This window comes from Bufo bufo, chromosome 3, assembly GCF_905171765.1.
Source record: "Bufo bufo chromosome 3, aBufBuf1.1, whole genome shotgun sequence".
Classification (NCBI taxonomy): Eukaryota; Metazoa; Chordata; class Amphibia; order Anura; family Bufonidae; genus Bufo; species Bufo bufo.
The window spans coordinates 467,165,978-467,192,661 of NC_053391.1; the positions used below are offsets into that span (position 1 = coordinate 467,165,978).

The 26,684-nt window shown below is 39.5% G+C and overlaps 1 protein-coding gene across 1 annotated transcript in view; it reads left to right on the forward strand.

The window, feature by feature from the left end:
- The window catches only part of COL4A1 (collagen type IV alpha 1 chain), a 204,130-nt gene that overhangs the window by 52,633 nt on the left and 124,813 nt on the right, over window positions 1-26,684 (forward strand). The window contains exons 2-7 of the mRNA XM_040425225.1: window positions 12,976-13,032; window positions 23,615-23,704; window positions 23,782-23,826; window positions 25,023-25,067; window positions 25,148-25,210; window positions 25,311-25,364. Coding sequence (XP_040281159.1) covers window positions 12,976-13,032; window positions 23,615-23,704; window positions 23,782-23,826; window positions 25,023-25,067; window positions 25,148-25,210; window positions 25,311-25,364 — 354 coding nt within the window. The remainder of the gene's footprint in view (window positions 1-12,975; window positions 13,033-23,614; window positions 23,705-23,781; window positions 23,827-25,022; window positions 25,068-25,147; window positions 25,211-25,310; window positions 25,365-26,684) is intronic.

Sequence of the window (26,684 nt, forward strand, 5' to 3'; positions counted from 1 at the left end):
GCTCCCTTCCTAACATACCATGACCACTTAGGGTCAAAGGTGTGACTTTTTAGCACCAGCCTATGAGCGCTTCCGCAATCCCTACCACCAGAGACGCCATCACTTTTTTCCTATAGTGTGCAAGCACGGCCACCCCTGTTGGATTGCAGGGTGGTCATCACCATGGAAACGAGCAGTGTATAATGTGATGAAAAAATTAATCTAGCCAGCAAAGGAAGCAATATGGATAATGACAATACATTAGTAAGTGTCTTGTATTAACTTTCGCTACATAATAAATGCTATTTGCTAAAGTGAGGCAACCCCTTTGAGACACTTAAAGGGATTGTCCACTTTTTTTTTATTTTGATGACTTATCCTCAGGATTGGTCATTAATATCAGATCAGCTGTTTGAAGAGACTGCAGCACTCATATGAGCTCTGTCTTTTCTTCACTGGTTACCTGCTCACTGTCGCAACTCCATCGGCGAGCAAGCGTAATTACGCAGAACTCCGCCATCCCCATTCACTTCAATGGGACAGCTCCTTCCTATTCAAGTGAATGGGATGGCAGAGTTATAATTACACCTGCTCGCCACTGCATTTGCAGCAGCAAGCAGGTAAACTGTGAGGAGAACACAGCGCACAGGGTATTCTGTGTTACATTGATTGTTTCATGTTTAAAGACACTTATCACATTTTACGTTTTAAGACTTTTCACAAAGGCCAGGACTAGCAAAACTGAGTGAACAGTGTTAGGAAAGTTAGGTTTATATCTGCTTTCTGCCCTGTCAGAGTACACACAGTTCTTTTTAACTTTTTTTTAATTTACATAGAATTCCTCATAGTTTTAGATTACCATATTTTTCACTTTATAAGAAGCACCCGATGAACCTAGGTTAGAGGAGGGATATTAGAAAAAATATTTTTCATCAGACCTCAGATCAGACTCCCATACTAAACCTCAGATCAGACCCCCATGTCAGACCTCAGATCAGACCCACATATCAAATCAGAGCCCCATGTCAGACCTCAGATCAGACCCACATGTCAGACCTCAGATCAGACCCCCATATTAGATCAGAACTCCATGTCAGACCCCCATCAGAGATAAAAATAAATTTACTTACTTCTTCTGCTCTGCCGCCACTCTTCATATCCAGCAGTCTCTCCTGCAGTCACCATTCCCTGGTCTTCTCTGGGTCGCACTGTACTGTGATCTGACTGTGTACAATGCCAGGTCATAGTACGTGTACGATATCCTGACACTGTACACAGTCAGGACAGTGCAGCACGCAACCCAGAGGAAGACCAGAGAGCAGCGAGTACATCAATTGCTAGCAGCACTACAGTCACCACTCCCCATGCCTCCTGCATACTAGTGAGCGCTTCCATAATGAAAGTGCTCACTGGTATTCGCTTTATAAGACACACTTTGGTGTATCTTATAAAGCTGAAAATACGGTTAGTTTTTGATAATTGGCAGTTATTACAACATGGTTTATCAAAGCTTTGGATACTAATAAATAATTATTTTGCACAGAATTAGAAAAACATGGTTGATAATTCAGCTCAACTCCACTAAAGCAGTTTAGCTCACATGACTCCCTTAAAATCAAGTACAAATAATGACAAAGGTAGGATATATGATTTATATGTACTACAAAATGAAATGTGCAGCAGTTAATTGAATGTACTTGTATTCTGTGTTCTGGTGGTCTTTTTGTTTTCCTGAGTTGTAGGTCAGAAAACCACATGTATTATCTTTACACAGATGCAAGCGAGCAGCCTCTAGCGTATGTTATGACAGATGCTTGAGTTTTTGATTATCAGATGCAGATTCTTCATCAGTTCATACAGTGTTGAATTCCAATCCCCATCATATACCCATTGTAAGGGTCAGAGCAAGCAAGCAAGCACATTCTGCTAGCAAAACATGTGGGATAACTGTGATCCTGGATATTAACTCTTCACAACCTGGGGTCAATAGTGACTGCAGTATCTAAGTGGTTAGACAGATGGTGGCACTTCCTCTGTCACATAATAGACTCTACCTGCAATACAATCACAGGGTGTCGATGGGTTGCCATGGCAGCCAGGAACCTTATAAAGGCCCACAGGTCTCCCATGTGTGTGCCTATTATGATTGCATGGTCAAGTCAAGGTTAAACTAAAACATGTAAAGAAATGTAATAGATGTAGATCAAAGAATATAAATTAGTGTTCAGAAATGTAGAAAAAAAAAAGCAAAATGTGCTTTTTCATTATATGATACTTATCTATTGCTGTGCTTGCATCCCCACATAATGCTTCTCTGGAAAAGAGACATGCAAGCTACTGTCCTTTCCAAAAGAAAAAGACAACTGAGTGTCTATACAACTACCATTTAATAGAACTGAGCAAAGAAATTTTGCTTGGCTGCCTGAGAGGCATTGGTTGGGGCATTAGTAATCCTTATGGAGGGTGCGAGTATGCATGAGGAGTACCGTAAGCCATTTAATTCTCTTCTGGGTTTCTGGGAAAAATATATGAAAATGAGTGCATCTTACATCTATTGGCATGAGATAGACTTAGAAAAGCTAATCTGAATATCTTTCCCATAGACCCAGAGGGACATTGCCTTGCCTACAATACTCTGCACAAGTACTACACATACTAGGCACTCTCTCTCTCCTCATAAAAAAGTCCTTGGAGACCAGAGAGTGTTTTATACCAACTTTCAGGGAAATTGGAGCATATTTGATTTGGGCATAACTGATTTGTACCCGAATAAAACTTTTTTAAAAATTTGATGAATCAAACCCAAAACTATTTTCTAAAAATGGAGTTAAAGTCAAACAATAAGGGGTTTCCCAGAATTAGAAAAACATAGCTGCTTTTTTCAAACACCACCACCCCCATCCACAGGTTGTATGTGGTATTGCAGCTCTGCCCCATTGACTCCAAAGCAGCAGAGCTGCAGTACCAGTCACAACCCTGGGACAAGTGTGGTGCTGTTTTTTTAAAAAGAAACATTCATATTTTTTCAATTCTGGACACCCCTTTAATCCAAAATGGAACCAGTTAACAATTATAACATGTCCAAATGCTCTGTTGATGTTAAAAATAAAGTTTTGGCTCTCGGAATATGGCAAAACAAATTTTTACAGATTTTTACTGTGCAAAAGTAGTAAAACATATAAAATTACATCCATTTGGTATCACCATTCTACTATATTACCGTAACAACTAGCTGAATAAATGTTAAGATTTCATTTATACTGCTCAATGAACAGTAGCACAATAAACCCCAAAAAGTAATAATAGAAATGTTGCTTCTCTCGCATCCCACCAAAAAATGAAAAAAATAAAATTATGGTGTCTTCAAGGCCCAACATAGCAGTGTTCCTAGGGGTTGTCCAATTTTTTTTTTTTACACAAAGGAAGGGAAGCTGTTACAGTAAAACTATGTACTTACCATTCCAAGCCTGCTCTGTTCTCCCTGATGGCTTTCCTGACTCCAGCAGTGACATGCCCTTATGCTGCATGTTACTTCTGCAGTCAATGAAAGGTCTCAACAGTCTTGTGCCATATACAGGGGAGTCCAAAGACTGGAAAGACTGGAGTGTTCACATGCTGTATACTGGCACTTCATGGTGGCAGCCAAAAACATGACATCATGGCGGCAGTGGTAGGGAAGATACAGAAGGAGTTTCAGGACAGTGAGTATACATTTTTTAAATTATTGTAATAGCTTCCCTGCCATTTTTTCTTTAAATTAACTCACTCAATGTAATGCAAGGCACCAACGAAACAGTGAGGGTGAAGTAAAAGGGGTTTATTAACAAAATAAACAAAGTCCAGGTAAACTTTGCTGGGCAAACATCAGGCAAACAAAAAACGAAGGAAAGCCAGGATTAGTCCCGATCAGTGCATAAATCTTTTTGCATCTTGCCAGGTAAACGGATGCGTCACGGAGAGTCCCGGGTCCTGGGTCCCACTGGAACAGACGGAGTCCCAGCAAACATCAGTCAGTAGCTAGGAGTACTGACCTGCACCTGGATAAGTAAGGATAACAGTGGGCACTGACCGACCTGGGAGGCCACCTTTTATGTGCCTGCTAGCAAATCCCAGGGCGCCAAGTGTCCACGCCCCATAAGTCATGATCCTGTCCTACACCTGTGTACAAGGATTTGGTCGGTCATTAGTCAATTAGACCAATGCTGGCCCCCTAATCTGCTTTTAACTTGCGGCCAGGTGCTATTCCCTTTGCTGGTCGGTGAAGCGCATAAGAAGCGTGTACGCGCGACCACGTATCCCCTTGCGAACCCGTTTTCGAATGTAAATGCGGATGCGCGAGCGCGTTGACATGGACACCGGAATGGAATCCGCAACAGGCACCGGAGACAAGCTCGGCCACAGCATACTGCCACTAGCCCGGCCAAGCTGTCCCCGAAAGCCATGCGGTCTTCCCCTCCGGCACACATGCGAACGCATCCCCGCGTCGGTTCGCAAAGGGGTCTTAGCTGGTGTATCAATGGAGACACGCGTAACCTGTCCCGCAGCTCCACGAGGACCCTTTTTGGTCACACCGGAGTGCGAGACAGGTGAGGATCTTTCACTCAATCCCTTTAAGTTGATAGAGAACATCTAATTTTTGTTTACTTACAATCAATATTAGATCACAATATATTCTCCATATTCAGTTACATAATGTTGCTTACATTTTAAGTCTTAATGTAAATACCTTTTTGCTACTTTTCCAAGACACTAGCAGTATTGCTATACAGCACCTCAGCAGTATGAATTGTTTAGAGTCATGATAGCACACTGTCTTATGAAAATAAACCTGAAGGCCATTATTTATTTTGGGAAGTTTTTGTAACTTTGCCTTCCTATTCTTATTAGAGGAAATTTCACATTCCTCAGCAGGATGCAGGTGGAAGTTCCTTCCTCCTCATATAGTTCTGTTTTATTTATTACGTTTTCTATTGTTTTTCTTTTATGGCTTGTTAGCAGTAGTAACTTCCATATACCTTAGGTCCCTCTTTTTCTACCATCACTGTTAAACACTCATCTCATGATAACCGACAACACGTTTCCATTCTTCAGTCAATTTATTACCTAGAGAAGATGTAAATCATAAGTAAACAGCCAAAAATGATCCTTAATCGATATGTGTACCTTTATGTATTGATTCTTTTTTATTCATTCTTTACGTACATTTGGTAGATTGAGTGACGCTGAAGAATCCTGACAAGAGTTGAAAGTGAATTTCCACCTTTAAAAATCATTAAATTTTCTTTCATCCAGATAGGCTCTATACTATACTACTAATATATATACATTTCACAGAACTGCACAATTTTTTTTTTTTTACACTTTAAGGTAAAGTATACACAGAAAACGCAACAGGCTAGTTATATAGTTTATATAAAATATAAACTGTGAGACTAGCCTGAAAAATTACACCAAAGTTTCTGCTTTGATTTTCGCAAGTGTTTCGTGAAGATTTATTTTTACTTTATTCAATATTTGTCTGACAATTTTATCCATTGCGCAGAAGAAATCTGCAGCAGATAGGTCATGCATAGACCCTGCCGAAATTTCCCCACTGAGGGACAATAAAGGGATTTTCTTCATCTTCTTCTTCTACTCTGAATGTGGTTAGTTAAAATCCGATTTAAATGCTTTGCACTGTACTGCACTGGTATAATACTTAAGTTCTAGTTAAGCCTTTTAAGGTCAGAAACTCTGTCTGTATTCATTCAAGAGGACTAGGAACCTCTGTAACCTGTCACCTCTCCTGACATGTCTTAGTACTTGCATTGCCCTTGTAATAATAATTCTGAAGGAGCTATTGTTATGAGTCTATGTTGTGACAGTCATTTATTATTCCTTCTAGAAGTTATGGACTTAACAGTGAATGGGTAGCTTATTAGGTTTAAAACATAACATTTATTAATGTATATAGATAAAATAATGGGCCCTATTATACTAGACAATTATTAATAGTTACCACTAGTTACACTAATCTCCTATAAAAAATGGGCGGAGATGGGAGAGGACCATATATAGGGATAGCAACAATGTAAGGAAACAGGGTGAAAGGTAGCCAGGTATCAAGGCAGAAAGACACAGCGCTGGGTCCAAACCCTAGGTGGCCCTGTCCTTCTATATCCCCCCTCCTATCTGCTTCGATATCCCTATTTCACCCTCCCTAATTGTGGACTGCCCAGCTTTGCCCGATAGCCAGAATATGGTCCTATAGATGGTATCCCCAACAAGGAAGGCAGAGGAAAGGAAAGCTGGCAAAAGAAGATTGTGATGAAACAAGATCACGTATGTTCACAGCTGCGAATGATACCAGCTACTAGAAGTTACAAATGAACTAGTAGTTTGCAATAAAAGTCCAGATAGGTGTTATCAGGTAGAGGTGTGCCTGTGCAATCTGACATTATCCAATAAGTATTACCATTGTCATATTGTGCAGGGACACTCCCCACCTGGCAGCACCCAGTTGGACCTTTATTTCAAACTAATGGCAACTCACTTATAAATTCTAACCAGAATAATGAAAGAATTGGACATCATAGAGTCATAAGGATAGCTGCTGCATAATTGTTTTTCATGGAGAAAGCAAGTAGTTGCTAAAACAGACAGAACAGGAGAGCTAACAGGTCCTGTTCAAGGGGTTAAACCTTGAAGCTAAAGATTGCATTATATTAACCCTCAGTTTAACCTTACAGATTCTGTGGCCAATTGTGATCATGGCATCTGAGGCAACTTTCCTAGGGAATGTTGCACTCCCGGGGTCCGAACTGCTCCCCCGAGCAGTGATTAAGGGAGCTGTTTGGTTGCTATTGCAGCCTCAGGACTTCTGAAGGCTCTGGGGCCTGCCTTAGTGATGTTCCTCTAAAGCCCTTCTGGTGGCAATCAGACAACTGCATGTTCAAGTCCCCTAGTGGGACTTCAAAAACATTTTTAAAAATATAAATTCTCCCTTTCCCCATATTAAAATAAATAATAAATAAAAAGATCATAGGCATCACCATGTGCCAAAATGTCGAACATATTAAAATATTAATGTATTTATCCCGTATGGTGAACAACGTAATGGCCGATTTGCCATTTTTTTGTTGCTTCTCCAGCCAAATTTTTTTTTTATAAAATGTGATCAAAGAGTCATGCACACTCCACAATGTTATCAATAAAAACTACAGATCACCCTGAAAAAATAAATTAGACCTCATACAGGTTCAGAGCTGTAACTATAAAAAAAAGTTATGGGGGTCAGAATATGGCAATGCAAAGAAAAAATTATATTTCAAAAAGTATTTTTTTTTACATATTGAACAACTATAAAAATATGGTATCACTGTATTTATATTGACCTGGAAATGAAGGTAACGGGTCAATTTTCCCACATAAGGAACGCCATGAAAACTACACAATGGTGCCATTAGAAAGCACAACTTGTCCTGCAAAAAACAAGACCACATATGGCTATGTGAACAGAAAATTGCAAAAGTTATGGCTCCAGGAAGGCAAGGAGTTAAAAAACAAGAATGAAGAAATGGAAAATGACTGTGGCAGGAAGGGGTTAGAGGGTTTCTGTCACCAGAATTAACCCTCTTAAATTGGCTGACATTAGTGATCTGCTAATGTCAGCAGAATCTAACTCTACTATTGTTATGTGTATTGATGCCCCCGTTACTGCACAACTCTTACATTTGTAATAGGCAAATTAGCATCTAGGAGCAGGGGGTGGGACGTTGCTCCTGCTCCTAGAGGCTCTATTCTCCCACCTCATTCCACGCCCTACCCTACCCCACAGTGATGCTTTAATAACTGGGCCATACGGTGACTCTGGCCACGTGACATTAAAGAGGTAGTCTCACTTCAGCTAAGTTAATACAAGGCACTTAGTAATGTGTTATGATTGTCCATTTGTCCTTATTGTCTCCTTTGCTGGCTTAATTCATTTTTTTATCACATTATACCCTGCTCATTTCCAGGGGTTATGACCACCCTGCAATCCAGCAATGGTAGTCGTGCTTGCACATTATAGGAAAAACTACCAGCCTATGCACACTCCCGTGGTCCTGGCCATCAGAGAGGTCAGTGCCTTTTTCCTGTAGTGTGCAAGCACGGCCAATGCTGCTGGATTGCAGGGTGGGCATAACCCCTGGATACAAGCAGTGTATAATGTGATGGAAAAATGAATCAAGCCAGCAAAGGAGGCAATATGGACAATCATATTACATTAGTAAGTGCCTTGTATTAACGTTCTCTACATGATAAATGCCGTTTACTGAAGTGAGGGGTTCTCCAGGAATTAAGAAAATGAAAATGCTTAAATATTACTTTATTATAAATATATTCCCAAAAACCTTTCATTAATTACAGTGGCTCGTTTTTTCTAGGGAGCAATCATTAGGAGAAATAAAAAGGCTGTCTTCCTATTAGTACACTCAAAACCTGTCCTAATCACACAGCAGGACAAGTTACTTCACAAAACTGAGGTAAAGAGCTGCCTCATCTTCCTCTCTGCTGTACTTGTCAGGGATTATGATATAGCTAATAAGATCTTTAGCTGAATCTGTAGGAATGGAGTTTATGAGGAGACATGAAGTACAGAGATAATGGACAGGACAGACTGTGGTAATGGAGACTGCATACAAGTGCTACAGCTCATTATCCTCACCTCACCTCCTCTCTGTACTTCATGTCTCCTCATGACCTCCATCCCTACAAAGATTCAGCTGAAGATCATATTAAACTGTATTCAGAATCATAATCTCTGACAAGCAGAGCAGAGAGAAGGATGAGGCAGCTCTTCATCTAAGTGTCCTGAAGTAACCTGTCCTGCTGTGTAATTTGGACAGGCTTTGTGTGTACTAATAGGATGGCGACCATTTTATTTCTTCTAATGATTGCTCCTCACACAAAACAAGCCATTATAACTAATAAAATGTCTTTGGGAATATATTTATAATAAAGTAATATTTAAGTATTTTCATTTTCTTAATTCCTGGAGAACCCCTTTAAGACAGCAACTAATGATAGTGATGTGGTTACACTGAATTTCAGTAGGTTTATATCTTGGGTGGCTGTTATGGTCACATTAAATAGCATTTCTCAATGTGGCCACATTTACATAGTTTTGATTTAGCCCTAGCCTTATAAGGGTACATTCACACGACCATGCTGTGTTTTGCAGTCCGCGAAGCACGAATACCAGCCATGTGCATTCCGCTCTATATAGAAAATGCTTATTCTTGTCCACGATTGCGGACAAGAATAGGACATGCTCTATATTTTTTGCAGGGGGTGCAGAACGGAACTACGGAGGCGGACAGCACACTGTATGCTGTCCGCATCTTTTGCGACCCCGTTGAAATAAATGGGTCCGCACCCGTTCTGCAAAATTGCAGAATGGATGCGGACCCATTCATATGGTCATGTGAACGTGGCCTTAATCTGTAGTTGAACGCAATATTTAATTTGTCTTCTGTAAATTCCACCCAGTTTTTGGAGACACTAAAAGGAACCGTAAGAATGGGTGTTTCTCCTCAGGCTGTGGAAAGTGAATTTCATTTACACGCTTGTTATTGTTGCTATATAAAATCTAAATTTTTCAGTGGCCTAACATAATGCTGTCTAATTGTAAATACAAAGCCATATTTAATACAGCGCAGTCAGTCCATAGTAAAGAAATTGATATGGATATTTTGATGTATTTAATTAATTTATAGTACAATCTTTTTATATGGGTATCACTGTACCACTGAACCAAATCCTCCTTAAATGGAAAGGGCCCTTTCTTTATGGCAAAGAATGGGTTACTTTCTTAGGTAAAATGTAATTTACTAACCTTCACATACAATTATTAACAGCAATGACCTCTGGTCCCATTCTGCACGCCTGGTTTGTCCTAATATGCTCTCTTACCAATCTTTTATTCAGCTGTTTATTTGGAAAGTGTAAGGAGATTGTACATATTTGCCCTTCATAATGTTTATAACCTAATGCACTCTCATCTCATAAACTATATATGTACTTCGACATTGACATTTTAATAATCTCAGATATATTAAAGGTTTAGTTAGATTTTGATCAGATCTGCAGGAATTTGACTGGGGAGCATACAATCTTTCATTATTTTAATAAAATTAATGGACATTGGTTAGGTTTTTATATGAGTCACACAACTGTTTACAAGGGTTTTCTGGGACCAATTGGGTCCGGTCCCCTAAACCCACCTCAATTACACATAACATCATGGTAGGAGAAAGTTTGTAATATATAGTGCCCCCTTAAGTTACAATATTAATTGGTTCCAGGATAACCATTGTATGTTGAAACCATTGTCAGTTGAGTAATCGGTTCCAAAGCCTCAAAATGTCATCCAAGATAAGAGAAAATGAAGATTTAAGAAAAGTAAGCAGATAACCAAGACAAGTTAAACAAATCCTTACATATAACAGTCAGGAATAGCTGCTAATTTGTAACTAATCCAGCTATTTTAACAGAGAAGTGGCCTTGATTAGTTGGATCTGAGTATGAGGCATTGTATACTGAGTATGGTTTCAACTTACGATGGGTCAGAAAATACCACTGTATGTTGAAAATATTGTATCCTGAGGCCATTGTATCATTCCTGAGGCATCACTGCACTTAACATTCAGAAGTTGCCTAGACTGACATCTGAGGAACCTGGTCTTGTGTTGTTGCTTCTCTTCTGAAAATCCTTCTGCCACCAACCTCATATCCTTTACCAGGTTTCTGGCTTGGGCTATGGATGGGACATCACTTCTGCTATAACCAGGACCAGAACTATTCCTCCCCCTGGCGCATATGGACATGAGGTGGATTTAAGAGTTTGTATATGTACCTGGGAGTGGAATAGTTCTGTCCAGTCCACAGCGGAAATGACCAGATGTCCATAGCCCAAAACAGAAACCTGGTAAAGCATGTGACATTGCCAGAACTTGTATTTTCAGAAGAAGAGTGTCATGTGACTAAGTTCCTGGGAGGCTAATCCACACAACTTCGGAATGATAAGTATATTACAAACTTTCTCGTACAGGTATGTTCTGTGCTAATCCTGTGAGTTTGCAGAATCTTACAAGTCCTTACACTGAGTGCTAATTCATATGTTCATTTCAATTTACATCTGCAAAAAAATAGACGTCATTCCATGTGGAAGTCCATATGGTGTCTATGTGCATCCATTTTTCATCTAAATTAATCTTGGATGGAAAATAGACAAGAATAGTACTTGCTGCTAGACAGACACATGTATTAAACTATTGACTTTAAAAGGGTATATATATATATATATATATATATATATATATATTCTGTATATACAGTTCCTAAATCTGGTGATCTTACTAATAGCAAGTGTACCTAATGACTTCACAGCTAAGAATTATTACAAATGTTTTTAAAATTTCTCAGTTACTACTGAAGACATCAATGGGGGGGAGGGGGTAATGTAAGGTACTGAGTAAAGTTGTTAGTTGATTTGAAGGATGTTGAAAGGACACTTAGCTACCATGTGACATATCTATCACCAGTTTAAAGCTTAGTCTATGAGTAACTGTCATACTGCTTTTGTAACTACGGTTTAGGTGGCATGTACATTGCATGGTGGTGCTGCAGCCTATATCTGTCTGTCTATCTATCTATCTATCTATCTATCTATCTATCTATCTATCTATCTATCTATCTATCTATCTATCTATCTATCTCATATCTATCTAATACATTTTTATGGCTTACAATAAATGCAGGATATTTTTTGCACCATAGCTCAGCTGCCTTTCCTTTTAGGCCATGAAGGGTTACTGTAGTAGTAGTTGCCATCTAGCCCTGTAGATACAGAATGAGCTGTGCTGTAAAGCGTGCCTGTTCTTGTATGTACTATTCTTATCCATCAGTTTGTGAAGAAGTATACTGTAAATATTCTAGAATATACTTGTAATCATTAAAAACTCCATACCAGGAAATCCATCCTGGGGAATCTAGGTGCTAGGATGGCAGCCAGGCCTGAGATATTTCACAGAATTTCATAGTGAAGAGGTTGCTAAAAATTCCAGAGATAAGCAGAGCAGTCAATCCATAGCTCCTTATTTGGTTGAGATGCTGGAAGGTTGAAGGCATTATAACACATGCCACATCAAAGCGCAAAGTGAAGTCTAATCAGGCATTTGAAAAAAACAATGAATTAAAAATACTTGAAAAAAACTGCACTGGGATTACCATAAGAAAGTTATGGCCTGATGGTGGACACATTCATCAGTCACAGCTCTTGCAGATAGGAATTCCTGCTCAATGGCTGATGAATGCCGCAGATTAGATAAGAATGTGCACAGTATTGCAACAGCAGATGTTTCTAGTACAGTAAAAATATTCAGGATTTGTATACAGTGGGTTGTAAATTAAATTTGAAAATGGAATGATGCATATAACAGATGGAGAAAGCTGCAAGGTGCAGACCCCTGTGCATGTCAAAGCCTTACCCCTCATTGCATTCCAATGAAAAGATAAGGCCATTGCACAACAGCATTGGGCTTTTTTCTTCTACCCTTCATACAGCATTCCAACAAGGTATTTGCTATTCGTTCATTAGGATAGCGTCCATCTTGCACAAGGATTGTTTTGCTAAAATTAGTGAATTTCCCCATAGCAAAATCTGAAGCAGGTTCCTCCACTTACATTGTGGTATTTACAATACAATGTCCAATACAGGTGTCTTCTATGGTGCTACCCAACGCCCCCTCCTCCATCCTGCACACTGATTCTGCACCCCTATACCTCTAGACTTTTTTTGAAGATTAAAACAAAATTCCTTTTTTTTTTGGGGGGGGGAGGGGTCCTATTTATTTTACCTGAATAAAGGCTTATTATAGATTTACATTTCTTCAACTAGACTATGTTCAGTACATATCAGACGTATCATATATAAATCAGTAACACAAATGTCTTTCTTTTTTTTCTCACTCCCAGGCATGTAATGGGTGTGGAACTAGCAAATGTGACTGTAGCGGAGTGAAAGGACAAAAGGTGAGTGTGCCGAAGGTTTGAATCATGTGCTTGTAAGATTTCGTGAAAACTGCTGATACCATATACAGTTCCTAAATCTGGTGATCTTACTAATAGCAAGTGTACCTGATACCACCAGGGCAAGCAATTCAGTCTGAGCAAGAGATGCCTCAATGATGTCCATATGCCGTAGCTAAAACCAGATATGACTTTATGTAAGACATTTATATCACCACTGGATGGCAGCACTCAGTAAAGATCACCATATTTTTCAATGCATTTATGCAAAAGAAATGGAGTAAATAAATCTGTCATTAAACTGACAAAGCACGAGACAGGTAGTGTAGTCAGAGACTCCATAGCAGAATGGCTGCACAATAACAACACACTTAGGGTCCATTCACACGTCCGTAATTCTGGCTCTGTAACCGTTCCTCAATTTTGGAGGCCGAAAAACAATTATCGATCCTAACCTTGTATTTAACATTTCTGGTAGTTCTTATTTAAAGTGTGCCTAAATTTTCATATAACTTAATATAATATTTAAAATTCCCTAAAAATCATTTTTGTAATATATTTTATGTATTAGTCTTACCTTCATGATGCCAAAATAGATCCCTGACGTTTCAGCCCATCTATAGCTTTTTTCTTAATGCACACTTTTTTGCTATGCAAAATTTGTACACTATTGACATGTATGCAATGTACAGATTCCAGTCTCTTTGAGTATGTGGAGGACGTGCCAGCTTTGTGCATACATTCTAGAGAAAAGGTGCCATAGTCAGCTACCGTAAGTACTGGCACAATCAGAATGCTCTGCTCCTTCCTGTGCCTGATGCGCCACACTAAATGTGGGGCATAGCACACCAATGCAGGAGAATTCTCTTAAACCAATGTGCGATGCAGAGCATTTAGTGGGGCCTAGCAGGCACAGGAAGGAGCAGAGCATTCTGATTGCGCCAGTACTGAGCCGACTATGGCATCTGTTTCTCTAGAATGCATGCACATAGCTGTCACTTCCTCCACATAATCTAAGAAACTGGAATCTGTAAAGTACAAAACTTTGGGGGTCTATTTTAGCAGGATGAAGGTAAAATTGATGAATGAAATACATTACAAAAATTATTTTGAGGGCATTTGGAATAGTTTTAAAGCAACTTATATAAATCTTTAGTCACAGTTTAGGGTGGGTTCACATCTGCGTTCTGGATGTTATAACGGAATCCATAAGATGGAAGTCAAAACGGAAGAGGTATTCCGTTTTGATTCGTCTTCGTATAAGTCTATGGGAATCATAATAGATAGGTCGAGCATTATAGTATATGGTGTATTAATTGGATTTTACTTAGTTTTTAAAGGGATATGTACAATGTGGTCTATGAATAAATTGTGCATTCAGAGTGATTCCAGTTGTTGAGTTCCTATCTTTTGGAATTGATTAATATTAATGTAAGGTGATTGGGTGAATCATAACGGTAGTGCACCTAATCCATATCAGTGAACTGGAGAGCCACCTTGGGATTTATCTATTTTAATCAGTTTATATTCTAGCAAAATTCTTCCAAAAAAGACCAAAATAAACTGCAGCACTCTCTGGTCCTCAATCCATACTGGTTTATAAACCAGTATGGATTGAGGACCAGAGAGTGCTGCGGTTTATTTTGGTCTTTTTTGGAAGAACTTTGGGGATACTACAGACTCGTATGCAACACCGCGGGCACAACCACCATAGAAAGTTTTGATATATATCCGTAAGTGCTGCTACTTTTTTCTTTTTTAAATATTCTAACAATATGCCATACTTTTAATATGGCATGCATGAAAAATGCTTCTAGATACTGACAATAGCATCAACAATAATTACTGATACAGAGAATGCATGTGTATGTACAGCAATCATACCTACTTTTTCATTTTTCCAGATGAGTCAGTTCTAAATGATGAATGAAATGGGCCTGCCAGCCCGTCCCCGCCCACGCCATGCCCACTTTTTTAGACGTGGCATGAGGGGGGAAAAGTTGCAGATCTCTGCCACTGGGTTCTGGCTCCATTGCTTCCCCTCAGGTGACCTTTCCGGGTCGACATGGGTCCTGTGGCCATTACAGCCAGTGTCTGGCTACAGCACTGTGTTGTCACCCATATTTCAACCTTGGCCACAACACATGGGTGAAGTTGGTTCGGGGACACCTGGGACCTGTGGTGACTGAGTAGAAGTGATAGAGCCTGATCCCCGCAGTAGGGATTCTCATCACCGTAGATCTAGCCATGCTGGCAGGGGGGGGGGGGGGGGTCTGAAAAAAAGCACACCAAAGGTGAACAACTCCTTTAAGCTTTTTTGCCATAGTACCACAGTTTGATTTGACTCGGTTACTTGCTAACATTGGAAAGCAGTATGAGAAAATAACGACAAGACTCACCAGTATGCAGAGTGCTGGGATAACAAGTTCATGAAATTCATTACTCTATTCAGCCTTCAGAAATCAGAACTTTGTCAGAAGAAGATATTTCAGTATTTCTGAGCAGCTGTAAAATTTGAGAACTTCATGGATTATCTGTGAGTCATAATGTCTCCAGTAGAAGGGTCATTTTAGCTATGAAGCTGGATGAATGCTCCCTGTATATTCTTGCTTGTATGCCAATGGCCATATGAGAAAACATGCAGGTTTTTGTCCACACACAGAAGGAAGCTTTGGGAAACTTGTGTATGTTCATGAATTATCCTTGCTTCACCCTGACAGAAGGTTGATATGTGGAGCTACACTTTAATGGTAGATATTGTAGCACTTAATTCAGTCAGACTGTCTGATCCCACCTATATATTTCACTAAGGGTACTTTCACACTTGTGGCAGAGGATTCCGGGAGGCAGTTCCGGATCCGTCAAAACGTATGCAAACTGATGGCATTTGTCAAACGGATCACAAATGCACTGAAATGCCGAATCCATCTCTCGGGTGTCATCTGGAAAAACGGATCCGGCATTTATTTTTTTTAAACATTTTTGCGGTCTGAGCATGCGCAGACCGCAAAAATGGATCCGTTTTGCCGGAACACTCGGGCATTAATGCATTTCAATGGGAAAAGTGTTCTGGAATTTTGGACGGAGATAAAACCGCAGCATGCTGCGGTATTATCTCTGTCCTGATAAGTCAAAAAGACTGAACTGAAGACATCCTGATGCATCCTGAACGGATTGCTCTCCATTCAGAATGCATTAGGATAAAACTGATCAGTTCTTTTCCGGTATTGAGCCCCTAGGACGGAACTCAATGCTGGAAAAGAATAACGCTAGTGTGAAAGTACCCTTATACGGTATATTAGTTCGTGCTAAATTTATTTCACACCAGAACACACATTTCCATTTAACATTATTGGCATCATGAAATTAATTTTAATTTGTAAAATTCAGAAACTGTGGAATTCCATGTATGATAATGCAGAGGGATAATCCGGGCAGCTGGCTGTGGAGATCATACAATGAATTTTTCATATCAGTATTCCAGCTGCATTTATCCCAGAAGATGTGAAAGCTGTTTTGGCATCCAACCACACATTAATACCAGTCTGGACAGCTCATTAGTCATGGATTATTCCGCCGGCTACAGTTTACATCCTCTGGTAGCGAAACTACAACAGTTAAATATAATCATAGTCAACTGCACATTATGATATAATCAGGCTCACACTGGCTCAAAGGGGTACAGTTGAATCCCCCAGTGGTCCCCTGAGCAAGGTGGGCCCTAGCCCCCACCCCCTGCACAAGGCACAGTACACTGACTGCACCACATATAGATAGGCAATACAACATCTCAACCATCCTATGCAACCATATAAATACTGGATAGATTATTTAAGAAGCTACCCAGTTTATTATTATAGATACATCAGGAGGCTGAGATGACTTCTAGGCACCAAGGCAGGCCAGCCAGTATCCTCTTTTCCTAGGCAGCTGCCTTCTGGAAGTTGCTGCAGGAACACCAAAATCAGTCATCTTGTAGCATCTAGCTGCTGTCCGCCACTGTGTAAGCAGTGCATATATCACATATCTGTACAGAGAGCCCCCCCCCCAAAATAACATCTGCTGGTGGGCCCCTGGATATAACTGTATTAAAATAAAAAAAGTATACCATACAGTATAAATGTATTTTTTATTGCAGTCAGTGACAGACATGGTATTCAGCTATATACCAGTATAATCAGGTTATATGTTCGACAGCACCATCTTATTCTTTCTCACTGAACTCTGTGTAAACCTAGCCTGATTTTGTTGTTTTTTACAATGCTATAATGTTTCATAGTTTTCCTGAACAATAGAATATGCAGAACTTACACCTGATAGAATCAGGGCATTTGACGACAAATAATCCCAAAGGTATATCCACAATTTTTATTTATTTTAAGGAGTCAATTGTGCAATTGAATTTTAAAGGCCACTAAAGGTTGCACAAATTTACTTCATTGTTTGCTGTGTCCCTTACAATACACTCTGTACCATCTTTGTGTGTCTACCAGTCAGGCTGTTCCTCAACAGTGATAACCAGGTTCATTTTACTTCCGAAATTATGTTTAAGGGGGTTGTCCTAAGATTTAGACATATTCACAAGATGGGAGACAAGTGTCTGATTGGTAGGGGGTCTGAACCGTGGGACCCTGACTGATCATGAAAATAAGAGTCCTGTGTCGTCCAACGCCTGTATGAATATAGTGCAAAGTTCATTTATTTCAGTAATTCAACTTAAAAGGTGAAAATAATATATGAGATAGACTCAATACATGCAAAGTGAGATATTGCAAGCCTTTATTTGTTATAATCTGGATGATAATGGCTTACAGTTTATGAAAACCCCAAAGTCACAATCTCAGGTACCCTTTGCTCAGGGGGTATGGATTAATTAGCTGACTAGAGTGTGACACTTTGAGCCTAGAATACTGAACCTTTTCACAATATTCTAATTTTAAGTTGCATTACTGAAATAAATGAACTTTTGCACGATATTCAAATTTTTAGAGTTTCACCTGTAGATAGGGGATAAGTTTCTGTCCCGGGACAACCCTTGTAATTGCTCAGAAGAATGGCATTCAAAATGTACATGTATTGCTGTTGTACCTTTAAATCTTTAAAAGGGTAGTTCTGTTTTATGTGAAACATGTTTTATGCACTATACTGTACTTAAAGTGGTTGTCCAAGATATATTTTATTAGGGGGACCTGCCAATATCCTATAAAATAATAAACACACTTAAACTTATCTTCCTGGTCCCCTCCAATCTAGTGGCATTGTTATTTTCCCAGTGCCTCAACCAGTGATGTTTTAGCTGTGTCCCATACACTACTGCAGCCAGTGACAAAAACAATAAGTGACTGGCCTATACTGTCTAAAGATGCGCCAAATTTATTACAGTGGCTCTCGCTATATAATAAATTTGTAGCATCTAGCTAGAAGTTAGACACTTTTGTCTGACTTTACACCACATATTAGGTGTCCTACTTTGTGCCAAAATTCTGCACCAAAATTTTGCCACATTTTGGCACATTTTCTGGTCATTTGCATTTTTCTTGGTGTTGCCCTTTGTTTTTGTTGTGTGGCATCTTTTTATGGTATTAGGTACACATTAGGGAAGATTTAGCAAAAGTGGTGCAAAGGAAAGCTGACCTAATTGCCCAGAGCAACCAATCAGATTCCACCTTTCATTTTTCAGAGTTCCTTTGGAAAATAAAAGGCTCCCTATGATTGCTTGCTGTGGGCATCTAAGCCAGTTTTCCTTTGCACCACTTTTGCTAAATCTCCCCCAATGTGTCTTTCCACTAGTATTTTCTATATGGCTTTTTTACCTATAGAGAAGGTGTTGTCAAAACTGCTGGAAAAAGGGCAAAAGCTACAACATGCTGCATTTTTCAAAGAAAAATGACTAAAAATTACAGTAGCAAAAAAATGTCTGTGTGTACTGTTTTATATTTCCTAGACACCTTCAGCTAACATCTGGAGCTGGTGTTTTTGTATCACATATGGCACTACGAAAAAAAAGCCAGTGCAAAAAACACAGCAAAAAAAATACAAAAAGTACAGATAACCTCTACTAAAAACCTATGTGTGAAACCAGACTTAAAGAGAACCTGTCATCAATTTTATGCAAACCTCACTTAGGGCCACCTAAAATAGTGCCAGAAATGCTGATTTCTGCGGTGTGTCACTCAGGAGCTAAAGGTAAGTGGTTGCTGAGAACCAGCATCATAACCATTACAGCCCAGGCCTTGAAAAGAGTCAAATCTACCTGAGAAGAGTCATGGTTATTCCTAATCTCCTGCTCTCTCACCCATCTGCTGATGATTGGCAGTTCTCTCCTAGAGAGAAAGAGAGAAAACTAGGTAGAAGATGGTCAGTCATCAGCAGGTGGGCAGGAGAGCAGGAATTCATGAATAACCATGACTCTTCTCAAGTGGCCGGGACTCTTTTCCAGGCCCAGTCTGCAATGTTTGTGATGTTGGTTCTCGGCAACCACTTGCTTTTAACTTAGAAATGACAGACCGCTGAAATCAATTCATTTGTCTCTACTTTATGCTGCCGTTAGTATGGGCAACATAAAGTTGATGACAGGTTCCCTTTAAGCCATGTCTTTCCTCTAATCCACAGCCTTTTTCTAGTGAAGAAAAAATGCCATGATTTTCCACAGCATTTTGTGGCACTTTTCATTTCGCTATTCATTTCACTGTTACCTGTTGGCAAAAACACATAGCTTTTTTGTGTCTTGTTTTATGCTAAAAAAAAAAGGTCTGAAAAAAGGTAGAAAAAGACAGCATACTAAAGGGAGTCTGTCAGCAGTTTTGATCATGCAAAACTGCTAAATTCCCTAGGTAGGGCCCAGGGAGAGAAAGAAAAACATACCTTTATCTGAGCTTTTGTTATCAGGAGTAGTGTGAACGTAAACTGTTAGGCCCCTTTCACACGGGCGAGTATTCCACGCGGATGCGATGCGTGAGGTGAACGCATTGCACCCGCACTGAATACCGACCCATTAATTTCTATGGGGCTATTCACATGAGCGGTGATTTTCACGCATCACTTGTGCGTTGCGTGAAAATCGCAGCATGCTCTATATTCAGCGTTTTTCACGCAACGCAGGCCCCATAGAAGTGAATGGGATTGCGTGAAAATCGCAAGCATCCGCAAGCAAGTGCGGATGCGGTGCGATTTTCACACATGGTTGCTAGGGGACAGTCTATTCACTGTATTATTTTCCCTTATAACATGGTTATAAGGGAAAATAATAGCATTCTGAATACAGAATGCTTAGTAGGTGATCAATTGAGGGTTAAAAAAAATAAATAAAATTAACTCACCTTCTCCTCTTGTTCGCGTAGTTCCCGGTCTCTTCTTTACTTCTTAAAAGATGAACTACCGGCTAGGACCTGTGGTGACGTCAGATCACATGCTCCAATCACATGGTCCATCACCACGGTGATGGACCATGTGATTGGAGCATGTGACCTGACGTCACCAAAGGTCCTTTAGCCCACAGCTCATCATTAAAGAAGTAAAGAAGAGACCGGGAACTATGCGAACAAGAGGAGAAGGTGAGTTAATTATTTTTTTTTTTTTTTTAACCCTCAATTGATCACCTACTAAGCATTCTGTATTTAGAATGCTATTATTTTCCCTTATAACCATGTTATAAGGGAAAATAATAACATCTACACAACACCTAACCCAAGCCCGAACTTCTGTGAAGAAGTTCGGGTTTGGGTACCAAACATGCGTAATTTTTCTCACGCGAGTGCAAAACGCATTACAATGTTTTGCACTCGCGCGGAAAAATCGCGGGTGTTTCCCGCAACGCACCTGCACATTTTCCCGCAACGCCCGTGTGAAAGAGGCCTTATTCTTCCAAGTTATGCCCCTGCAAGTGCTCAGGTGGTGGCGCTTCATTGTGAAGTATTCTATTATCTCTGCTTTGACCTTTCTTGAAGGTCACTCAAAGCAGAGGATAGGGACTCTGAAGCTACTAAAGACATAGAGCACTTCATTGTCAAGTTCTGCCACCATTGCACTTGCAGGAGCAGTCCCTGGCACAAAAAAAGTTCATATTCACACGACTCCTGATAATAAAAGTTCCAAAAAGGTGTGTTTGCCCTGCTCTCTTTGGCCCCAACATAGCGCTGTCAGTAGTTTTGCATGGGTAAATAGATTAGCATTTTGTACATTTCCTTCTGATGCTAACATCATACTGTTATTTTTTGGTGGTGGACAACTGAAGTAGTTATCCAGATGCAAGAGTTATTTAAAGCAGGAACAATAAGTACAATCTTTTCCTGGTGCTGTATCCTTACCGTTTAATGAGTCATTTGAACATACACAATGTCCCACAAAACTGAGGAAACCAGAAAAACATGTGGCAGCTAATCATTCTAGCAGAATAGATATTCTATTGTGTCATTTCAAGATACATCCACTTTTGGTAGCCCATTTATGTAAACAGCACATCATAGTCATAGCTGAAACCAGCAGAATGAAGTCCCACCAATGTCAGACAGATCCAGACACAGTCACAACACACCGAGGCAGGGAACAGTCACACGTGGGTGCAAATATGGTGCAGTTTTGTCTAAATGCATCTAGGATTCTTCTGTTTTAGGCCCGTTCACATGTCTGTGTTCTGGCTATGTGATCCTTCAGTATTTCTTTTCTGTGTCATGGCCTGACCATGGGTTTGACCTACATTCACAGCATCTTAGATCCTTATAATAGGTCTTAAACCTGCGGTCACACTAGAAATATAGATGGTTAACAAAGTTGGAAAGAATCTACTCTAATGCAGATTTTCTCCTCCAAAAATGTGACCTAAAGCATAAGCATGTATAATGCATAAAATAAAAATAATGTTGTGTAACAGCACAAAATGCCCACCGCTCTATTCTGTGGAGCCAAAATACCTGCATAATATGACATCCAAGGACACGTGTCACAATTACATCATACCTTTTATAGGCTGAACTGGATGGGTGTATGAGGTCTTTTTTTCACCCTTGCAAACCATGTTAGGCTACGTTCACATATTCATTTACAAACTCCATTTATCTGTTCCGGCAGAGAAAAGACTACAGGAGTTTACCGTATCCAGCGTACTGCACCTTTGGATCCCCCTGATTATAATGGGGCCTGGCCCGCTTTCCGGTATAAATGCTGGCTTTCTGACGGACAAAAAGTCCTGAATACAGCACTTTTGGTCCAGCCAAAAGCCAACATTTATACCAGAAAGCATGCCAGATACGGTAAACTCTGGTAGTACGTTCATTGCTATAACAAAAATATAATATGCAGTATACAGTGGTCCCTCAAGTTACAAAATTAATTGGTTCCAGGACAACCATTGTATGTTGAAACAATTGTAAGTTGAGTAATCAGTTCCAAAGCCCCAAAATGTCATCCAAGATAAGAGAAGATGAAGATTTAAGAAAAATAAGCAGATAACTAAGACAGATAAAACATGTCCTTACATATAACAATCAGGAATAGCTGCTAACCAGCAACTAATCCAGATATTTTACCAGAGAAGTGGCCTTGATTAGTTGGATCTGAGTCTGAGGCATTGTATGTTGAGTCTGGTTTCAACTTACGATGGGTCAGAAAAGACCGCTGTATGTTGAAAATATTGTATCCTGAGGCCATTGTATCTTGAGGGATCACTGTATTGATTTACCAGAAATACAGTGTAAGACTTCTCATACTAATCTGAAGTCAGCAATGCAAAAAAAAGCGTATATATTTCCCATGAAATTCTCTTTTCATTACTTCATTTTGTTAAACCACTATTATAGTTTTATATATTTCAGGAAATAATTTCATACTAGTAAAATTGAACTATTGTTTGAGGATATTGAGACAGAAATCAGTTTCATTCATCTCAATACAATTGTTTTTGTTGAATTATGGAGAATGCGACAATGGCAGAAATTTCTGCAACAAATTTACCAGTGAGACTATATCCTTATTTTTACTGATCAATCTCTCAGGAGGGGCTTGCAGCGCTGTATGTGAGGAAAACACAAGTTGTATTTATTTCCATGCACTGCACTCCCTCTTGTGGCCAAACGGTGGAATTGTGATATTTGTCACTTTTACCTGCTAAATTTAGTTTACAGTTTTTTTTTTATACATTTTGTTTGGTGTTTCAGGCTTTCCCATTTATAATATGGAATAAAAGCATGTTGTGCTAAAAAGTCAGATTTTAATCATACTCTTCCCAATTTATTATTTTTTAGAAAAATCCATATTGTTGAAACTTTTCTAAACTCTTCTTTTGTTAATAATGTTACCTTTACAAGATATAAGAGCATCTGTTATTATTACTGGAGTGAATGGTGCCATAAACTACAGGAGATTATTTCTGTCATAAAATTATTATTGAAAGTGTGTTGGGAAAAAGACAGCAGAAAAGGAAGTAATTGTAAGCAGAATGTTTAAAAACCTGTTCATGTGTTCTGATGTTAGGATTTGGTAAAACATAGTAACACCGCAGAAGAATACTATGATATATTTACTTGTGAACCTCAGTGACAATAGTTAAGTACCATTTCTAACTTCATCACATTTCTGTTGTCTTTGCAAGGGTGAACGAGGATTAATTGGTCTGCCTGGCATTATTGGGTTTCCTGGGCTTCAAGGACCAGAGGGACCCCCTGGACCATTGGGGCAGAAAGTAAGTTATACATATGATAATCCACTACTGTTTATCTTCTTTACATGTACTATATATGAAATATTCTTCTATTACAGGGTGACACAGGTGAACCAGGACTTCCAGGCACAAAAGGAAACAGAGTAAGTTCTATTTAACATAATACGTATATATATAATTAGTTATAATTGTAGAAATATAATGTAACTTGGGCTGTAGATCATTGAATTTCTCCACCATTCAGTCAACCTTGATTATTTTTCGTATACATACATTTCTTGCTCAAGCTAAAATTTTCATAGCAGAACTGAACTGAAAGAATGGAAAATACATGAGAGACATTCATTTTGATGAAGTAAAACAATTTCTTGTTGATCAAATCATTTAAAAGAAAAGTTCCTTTATCTCGATATTGCTGTTTCATACTTGTAATGGCACTCCCCATGTACTTTTGTTGCCCCTTAGAATGTCCTCCTGACCTGGTGCTCAATAACTCAGTCTCACTATCCAGATCCTCTTGTACACATTCTATGGGTTTGCCGCTATTTTGCTGGCCAGCCAGAGACAATCAACGCACAAGAAATGGCTACGCCTCACTGGCACTTGACACATTAAGTGGACATTCTCAGAGGATACCTAAATATCCCCAGGGGTTCCAGATAGAGAGATGATTCTTTTTAATGACTACAAATAAAAAAATTATGATTTGAATGATCTAACAGAAAATCTAAAGGGGAGATTTATCAAGTCTCTGGTCTTACTTTCTCCCCCTCTTGCACCAGATGAGCCACGATTATTAAGAGTTCCATGTCTCTTAATGTTTGTGGTTCATCTGTGCAGGTCTGTCTGCCAAAGCGGAGATTGCTTCCTTGCTGATGTAGATTTGCGCTGTAATCTATGTCAGTTTCCTGGAGTAGATTATAATAAAAGTGATGGCCATCAATGCTGGCCCCAGACAACTAGCTACTTTAAAAAGTGGCAATCGGTACCTAAACCCCCCAGAAGTCTCAAAATGTTGTGCAACTACAGCGTGCACCACATTTTGCAACTTTTTGGAGCCTGTTTTCTGGTGCAGAGGGGAGGATACATTTCCCGTTAAATATAAAATTGTAGGACAATACCTCTAAGGCATCTGTTCTTCTGTTCAGTAAGTAATCACTTCTTCTCCTTGCTAGCAGTAAGGCCTACAGTATGTCTTTTATTTTGTGTCTGAATGTCTATGCCGATAATAAAAAAAAATAGAAAATCTGCTATCCTATGTATTTTATATTAAAAGTGGCTTGCACTGTGAAGCAATTCAGTAAGAAAATTCATTTTTTTTTTCTCTCATTCAAATCAGGGGCCCCCTGGATCTGCTGGATTTCCAGGAAACCCTGGTCTCCCTGTATGTATTGGTTGCTTTCTGAACAATTACTTTATTATATTGGAAAATGGTATAGTAATCTATATTTTATATTTATAAAGGGCATACCTGGTCAAGATGGCCCTCCAGGCCCATCTGGCATTCCAGGCTGCAATGGTACAAAGGTAAGTTATGGATCATATTTACTGATATACATTTTTTTAATTCAAATCTTGTTTTGTAATATTGTTTTAATTTAACATAAACCTTCTGTTTTGTTCATAGGGTGAAAGAGGACCACTGGGTCCACCTGGTCTTCCAGGGTTATTAGGTTATCCAGTAAGTACTACATCTTTTTATGGTTTATAGATAATACCATTATAAAATTAGTATACAGATGAAGAAAATCATAAGGCTATGTTCACCTTTGGAGGCAATTTTTTATAATAATTACATGTTACTCATTTTTGGCAAAAAATATATTTTTCAATTGGCCTTTATTAAAAATATTGAGCTGTTATGTCACAAATGGTTAAGGCCCCTTTCACACGAGCGAGTATTCCGCGCGGATGCGATGCGGGAGGTGAACGCATTGCACCCGCACTGAATACTGACCCATTCATTTCTATGGGGCTGTGCACACGAGCGGTGATTTTCACGCATCACTTTTGCGTTGCGTGAAAATCGCAGCATGCTCCTCTTTGTGCGTTTTTCACGTAATGCAGGCCCCATAGAAATGAATGGGGTTGCGTGAAAATCGCAAGCATCCGCAAGCAAGTGCGGATGCGGTGCGATTTTCACGCACGGTTGCTAGGAGACGATCGGGATGGAGACCCGAACCTTATTATTTTCCCTTATAACATGGTTATAAGGGAAAATAATAGCATTCTGAATACAGAATGCATAGTAAAACAGGGCTGGAGGGGTTAAAAAAAAAAAAAAATCATTTAACTCACCTTAATCCACTTGCTCGCGATGCCCGTCATCTCCGTCTGACTCTTTTACTGTCTAGGACCTGTGGAGAGCATTAACTATAGTTTAAGGACCTGGGATGACGTCACTCCGGTCATCACATGGTACGTCACATGATCTTTTACCATGGTGATTCACCATGGTAAAAGATCATGTGACGTACCATGTGATGACCAGAGTGACGTCATCCCAGGTCCTTAAACTATAGTTAATGCTCTCCACAGGTCCTAGACAGTAAAAGAGTCAGACGGAGATGACGGGCATCGCGAGCAAGTGGATTAAGGTGAGTTAAATGATTTTTTTATTTTTTTTAACCCCTCCAGCCCTGTTTTACTATGCATTCTGTATTCAGAATGCTATTATTTTCCCTTATAACCATGTTATAAGGGAAAATAATACTATTTACAGAACACCGATCCCAAGCCCGAACTTCTGTGAAGAAGTTCGGGTTTGGGTACCAAACACGCGCGATTTTTCTCACGCGAGTGCAAAACGCATTACAATGTTTTGCACTCGCGCGGAAAAATCGCGGGTGTTCCCGCAACGCACCCGGACATTTTTCCGCAACGCCCGTGTGAAAGAGGCCTAAGAGTTTTTCTAGCTGTGTGACTGGTACTTTCACTTTCACTTTGTGCCGTTCATCTAATAAACCTTAGCTCTAAACTACTAAGAGGTCATAAACACTTA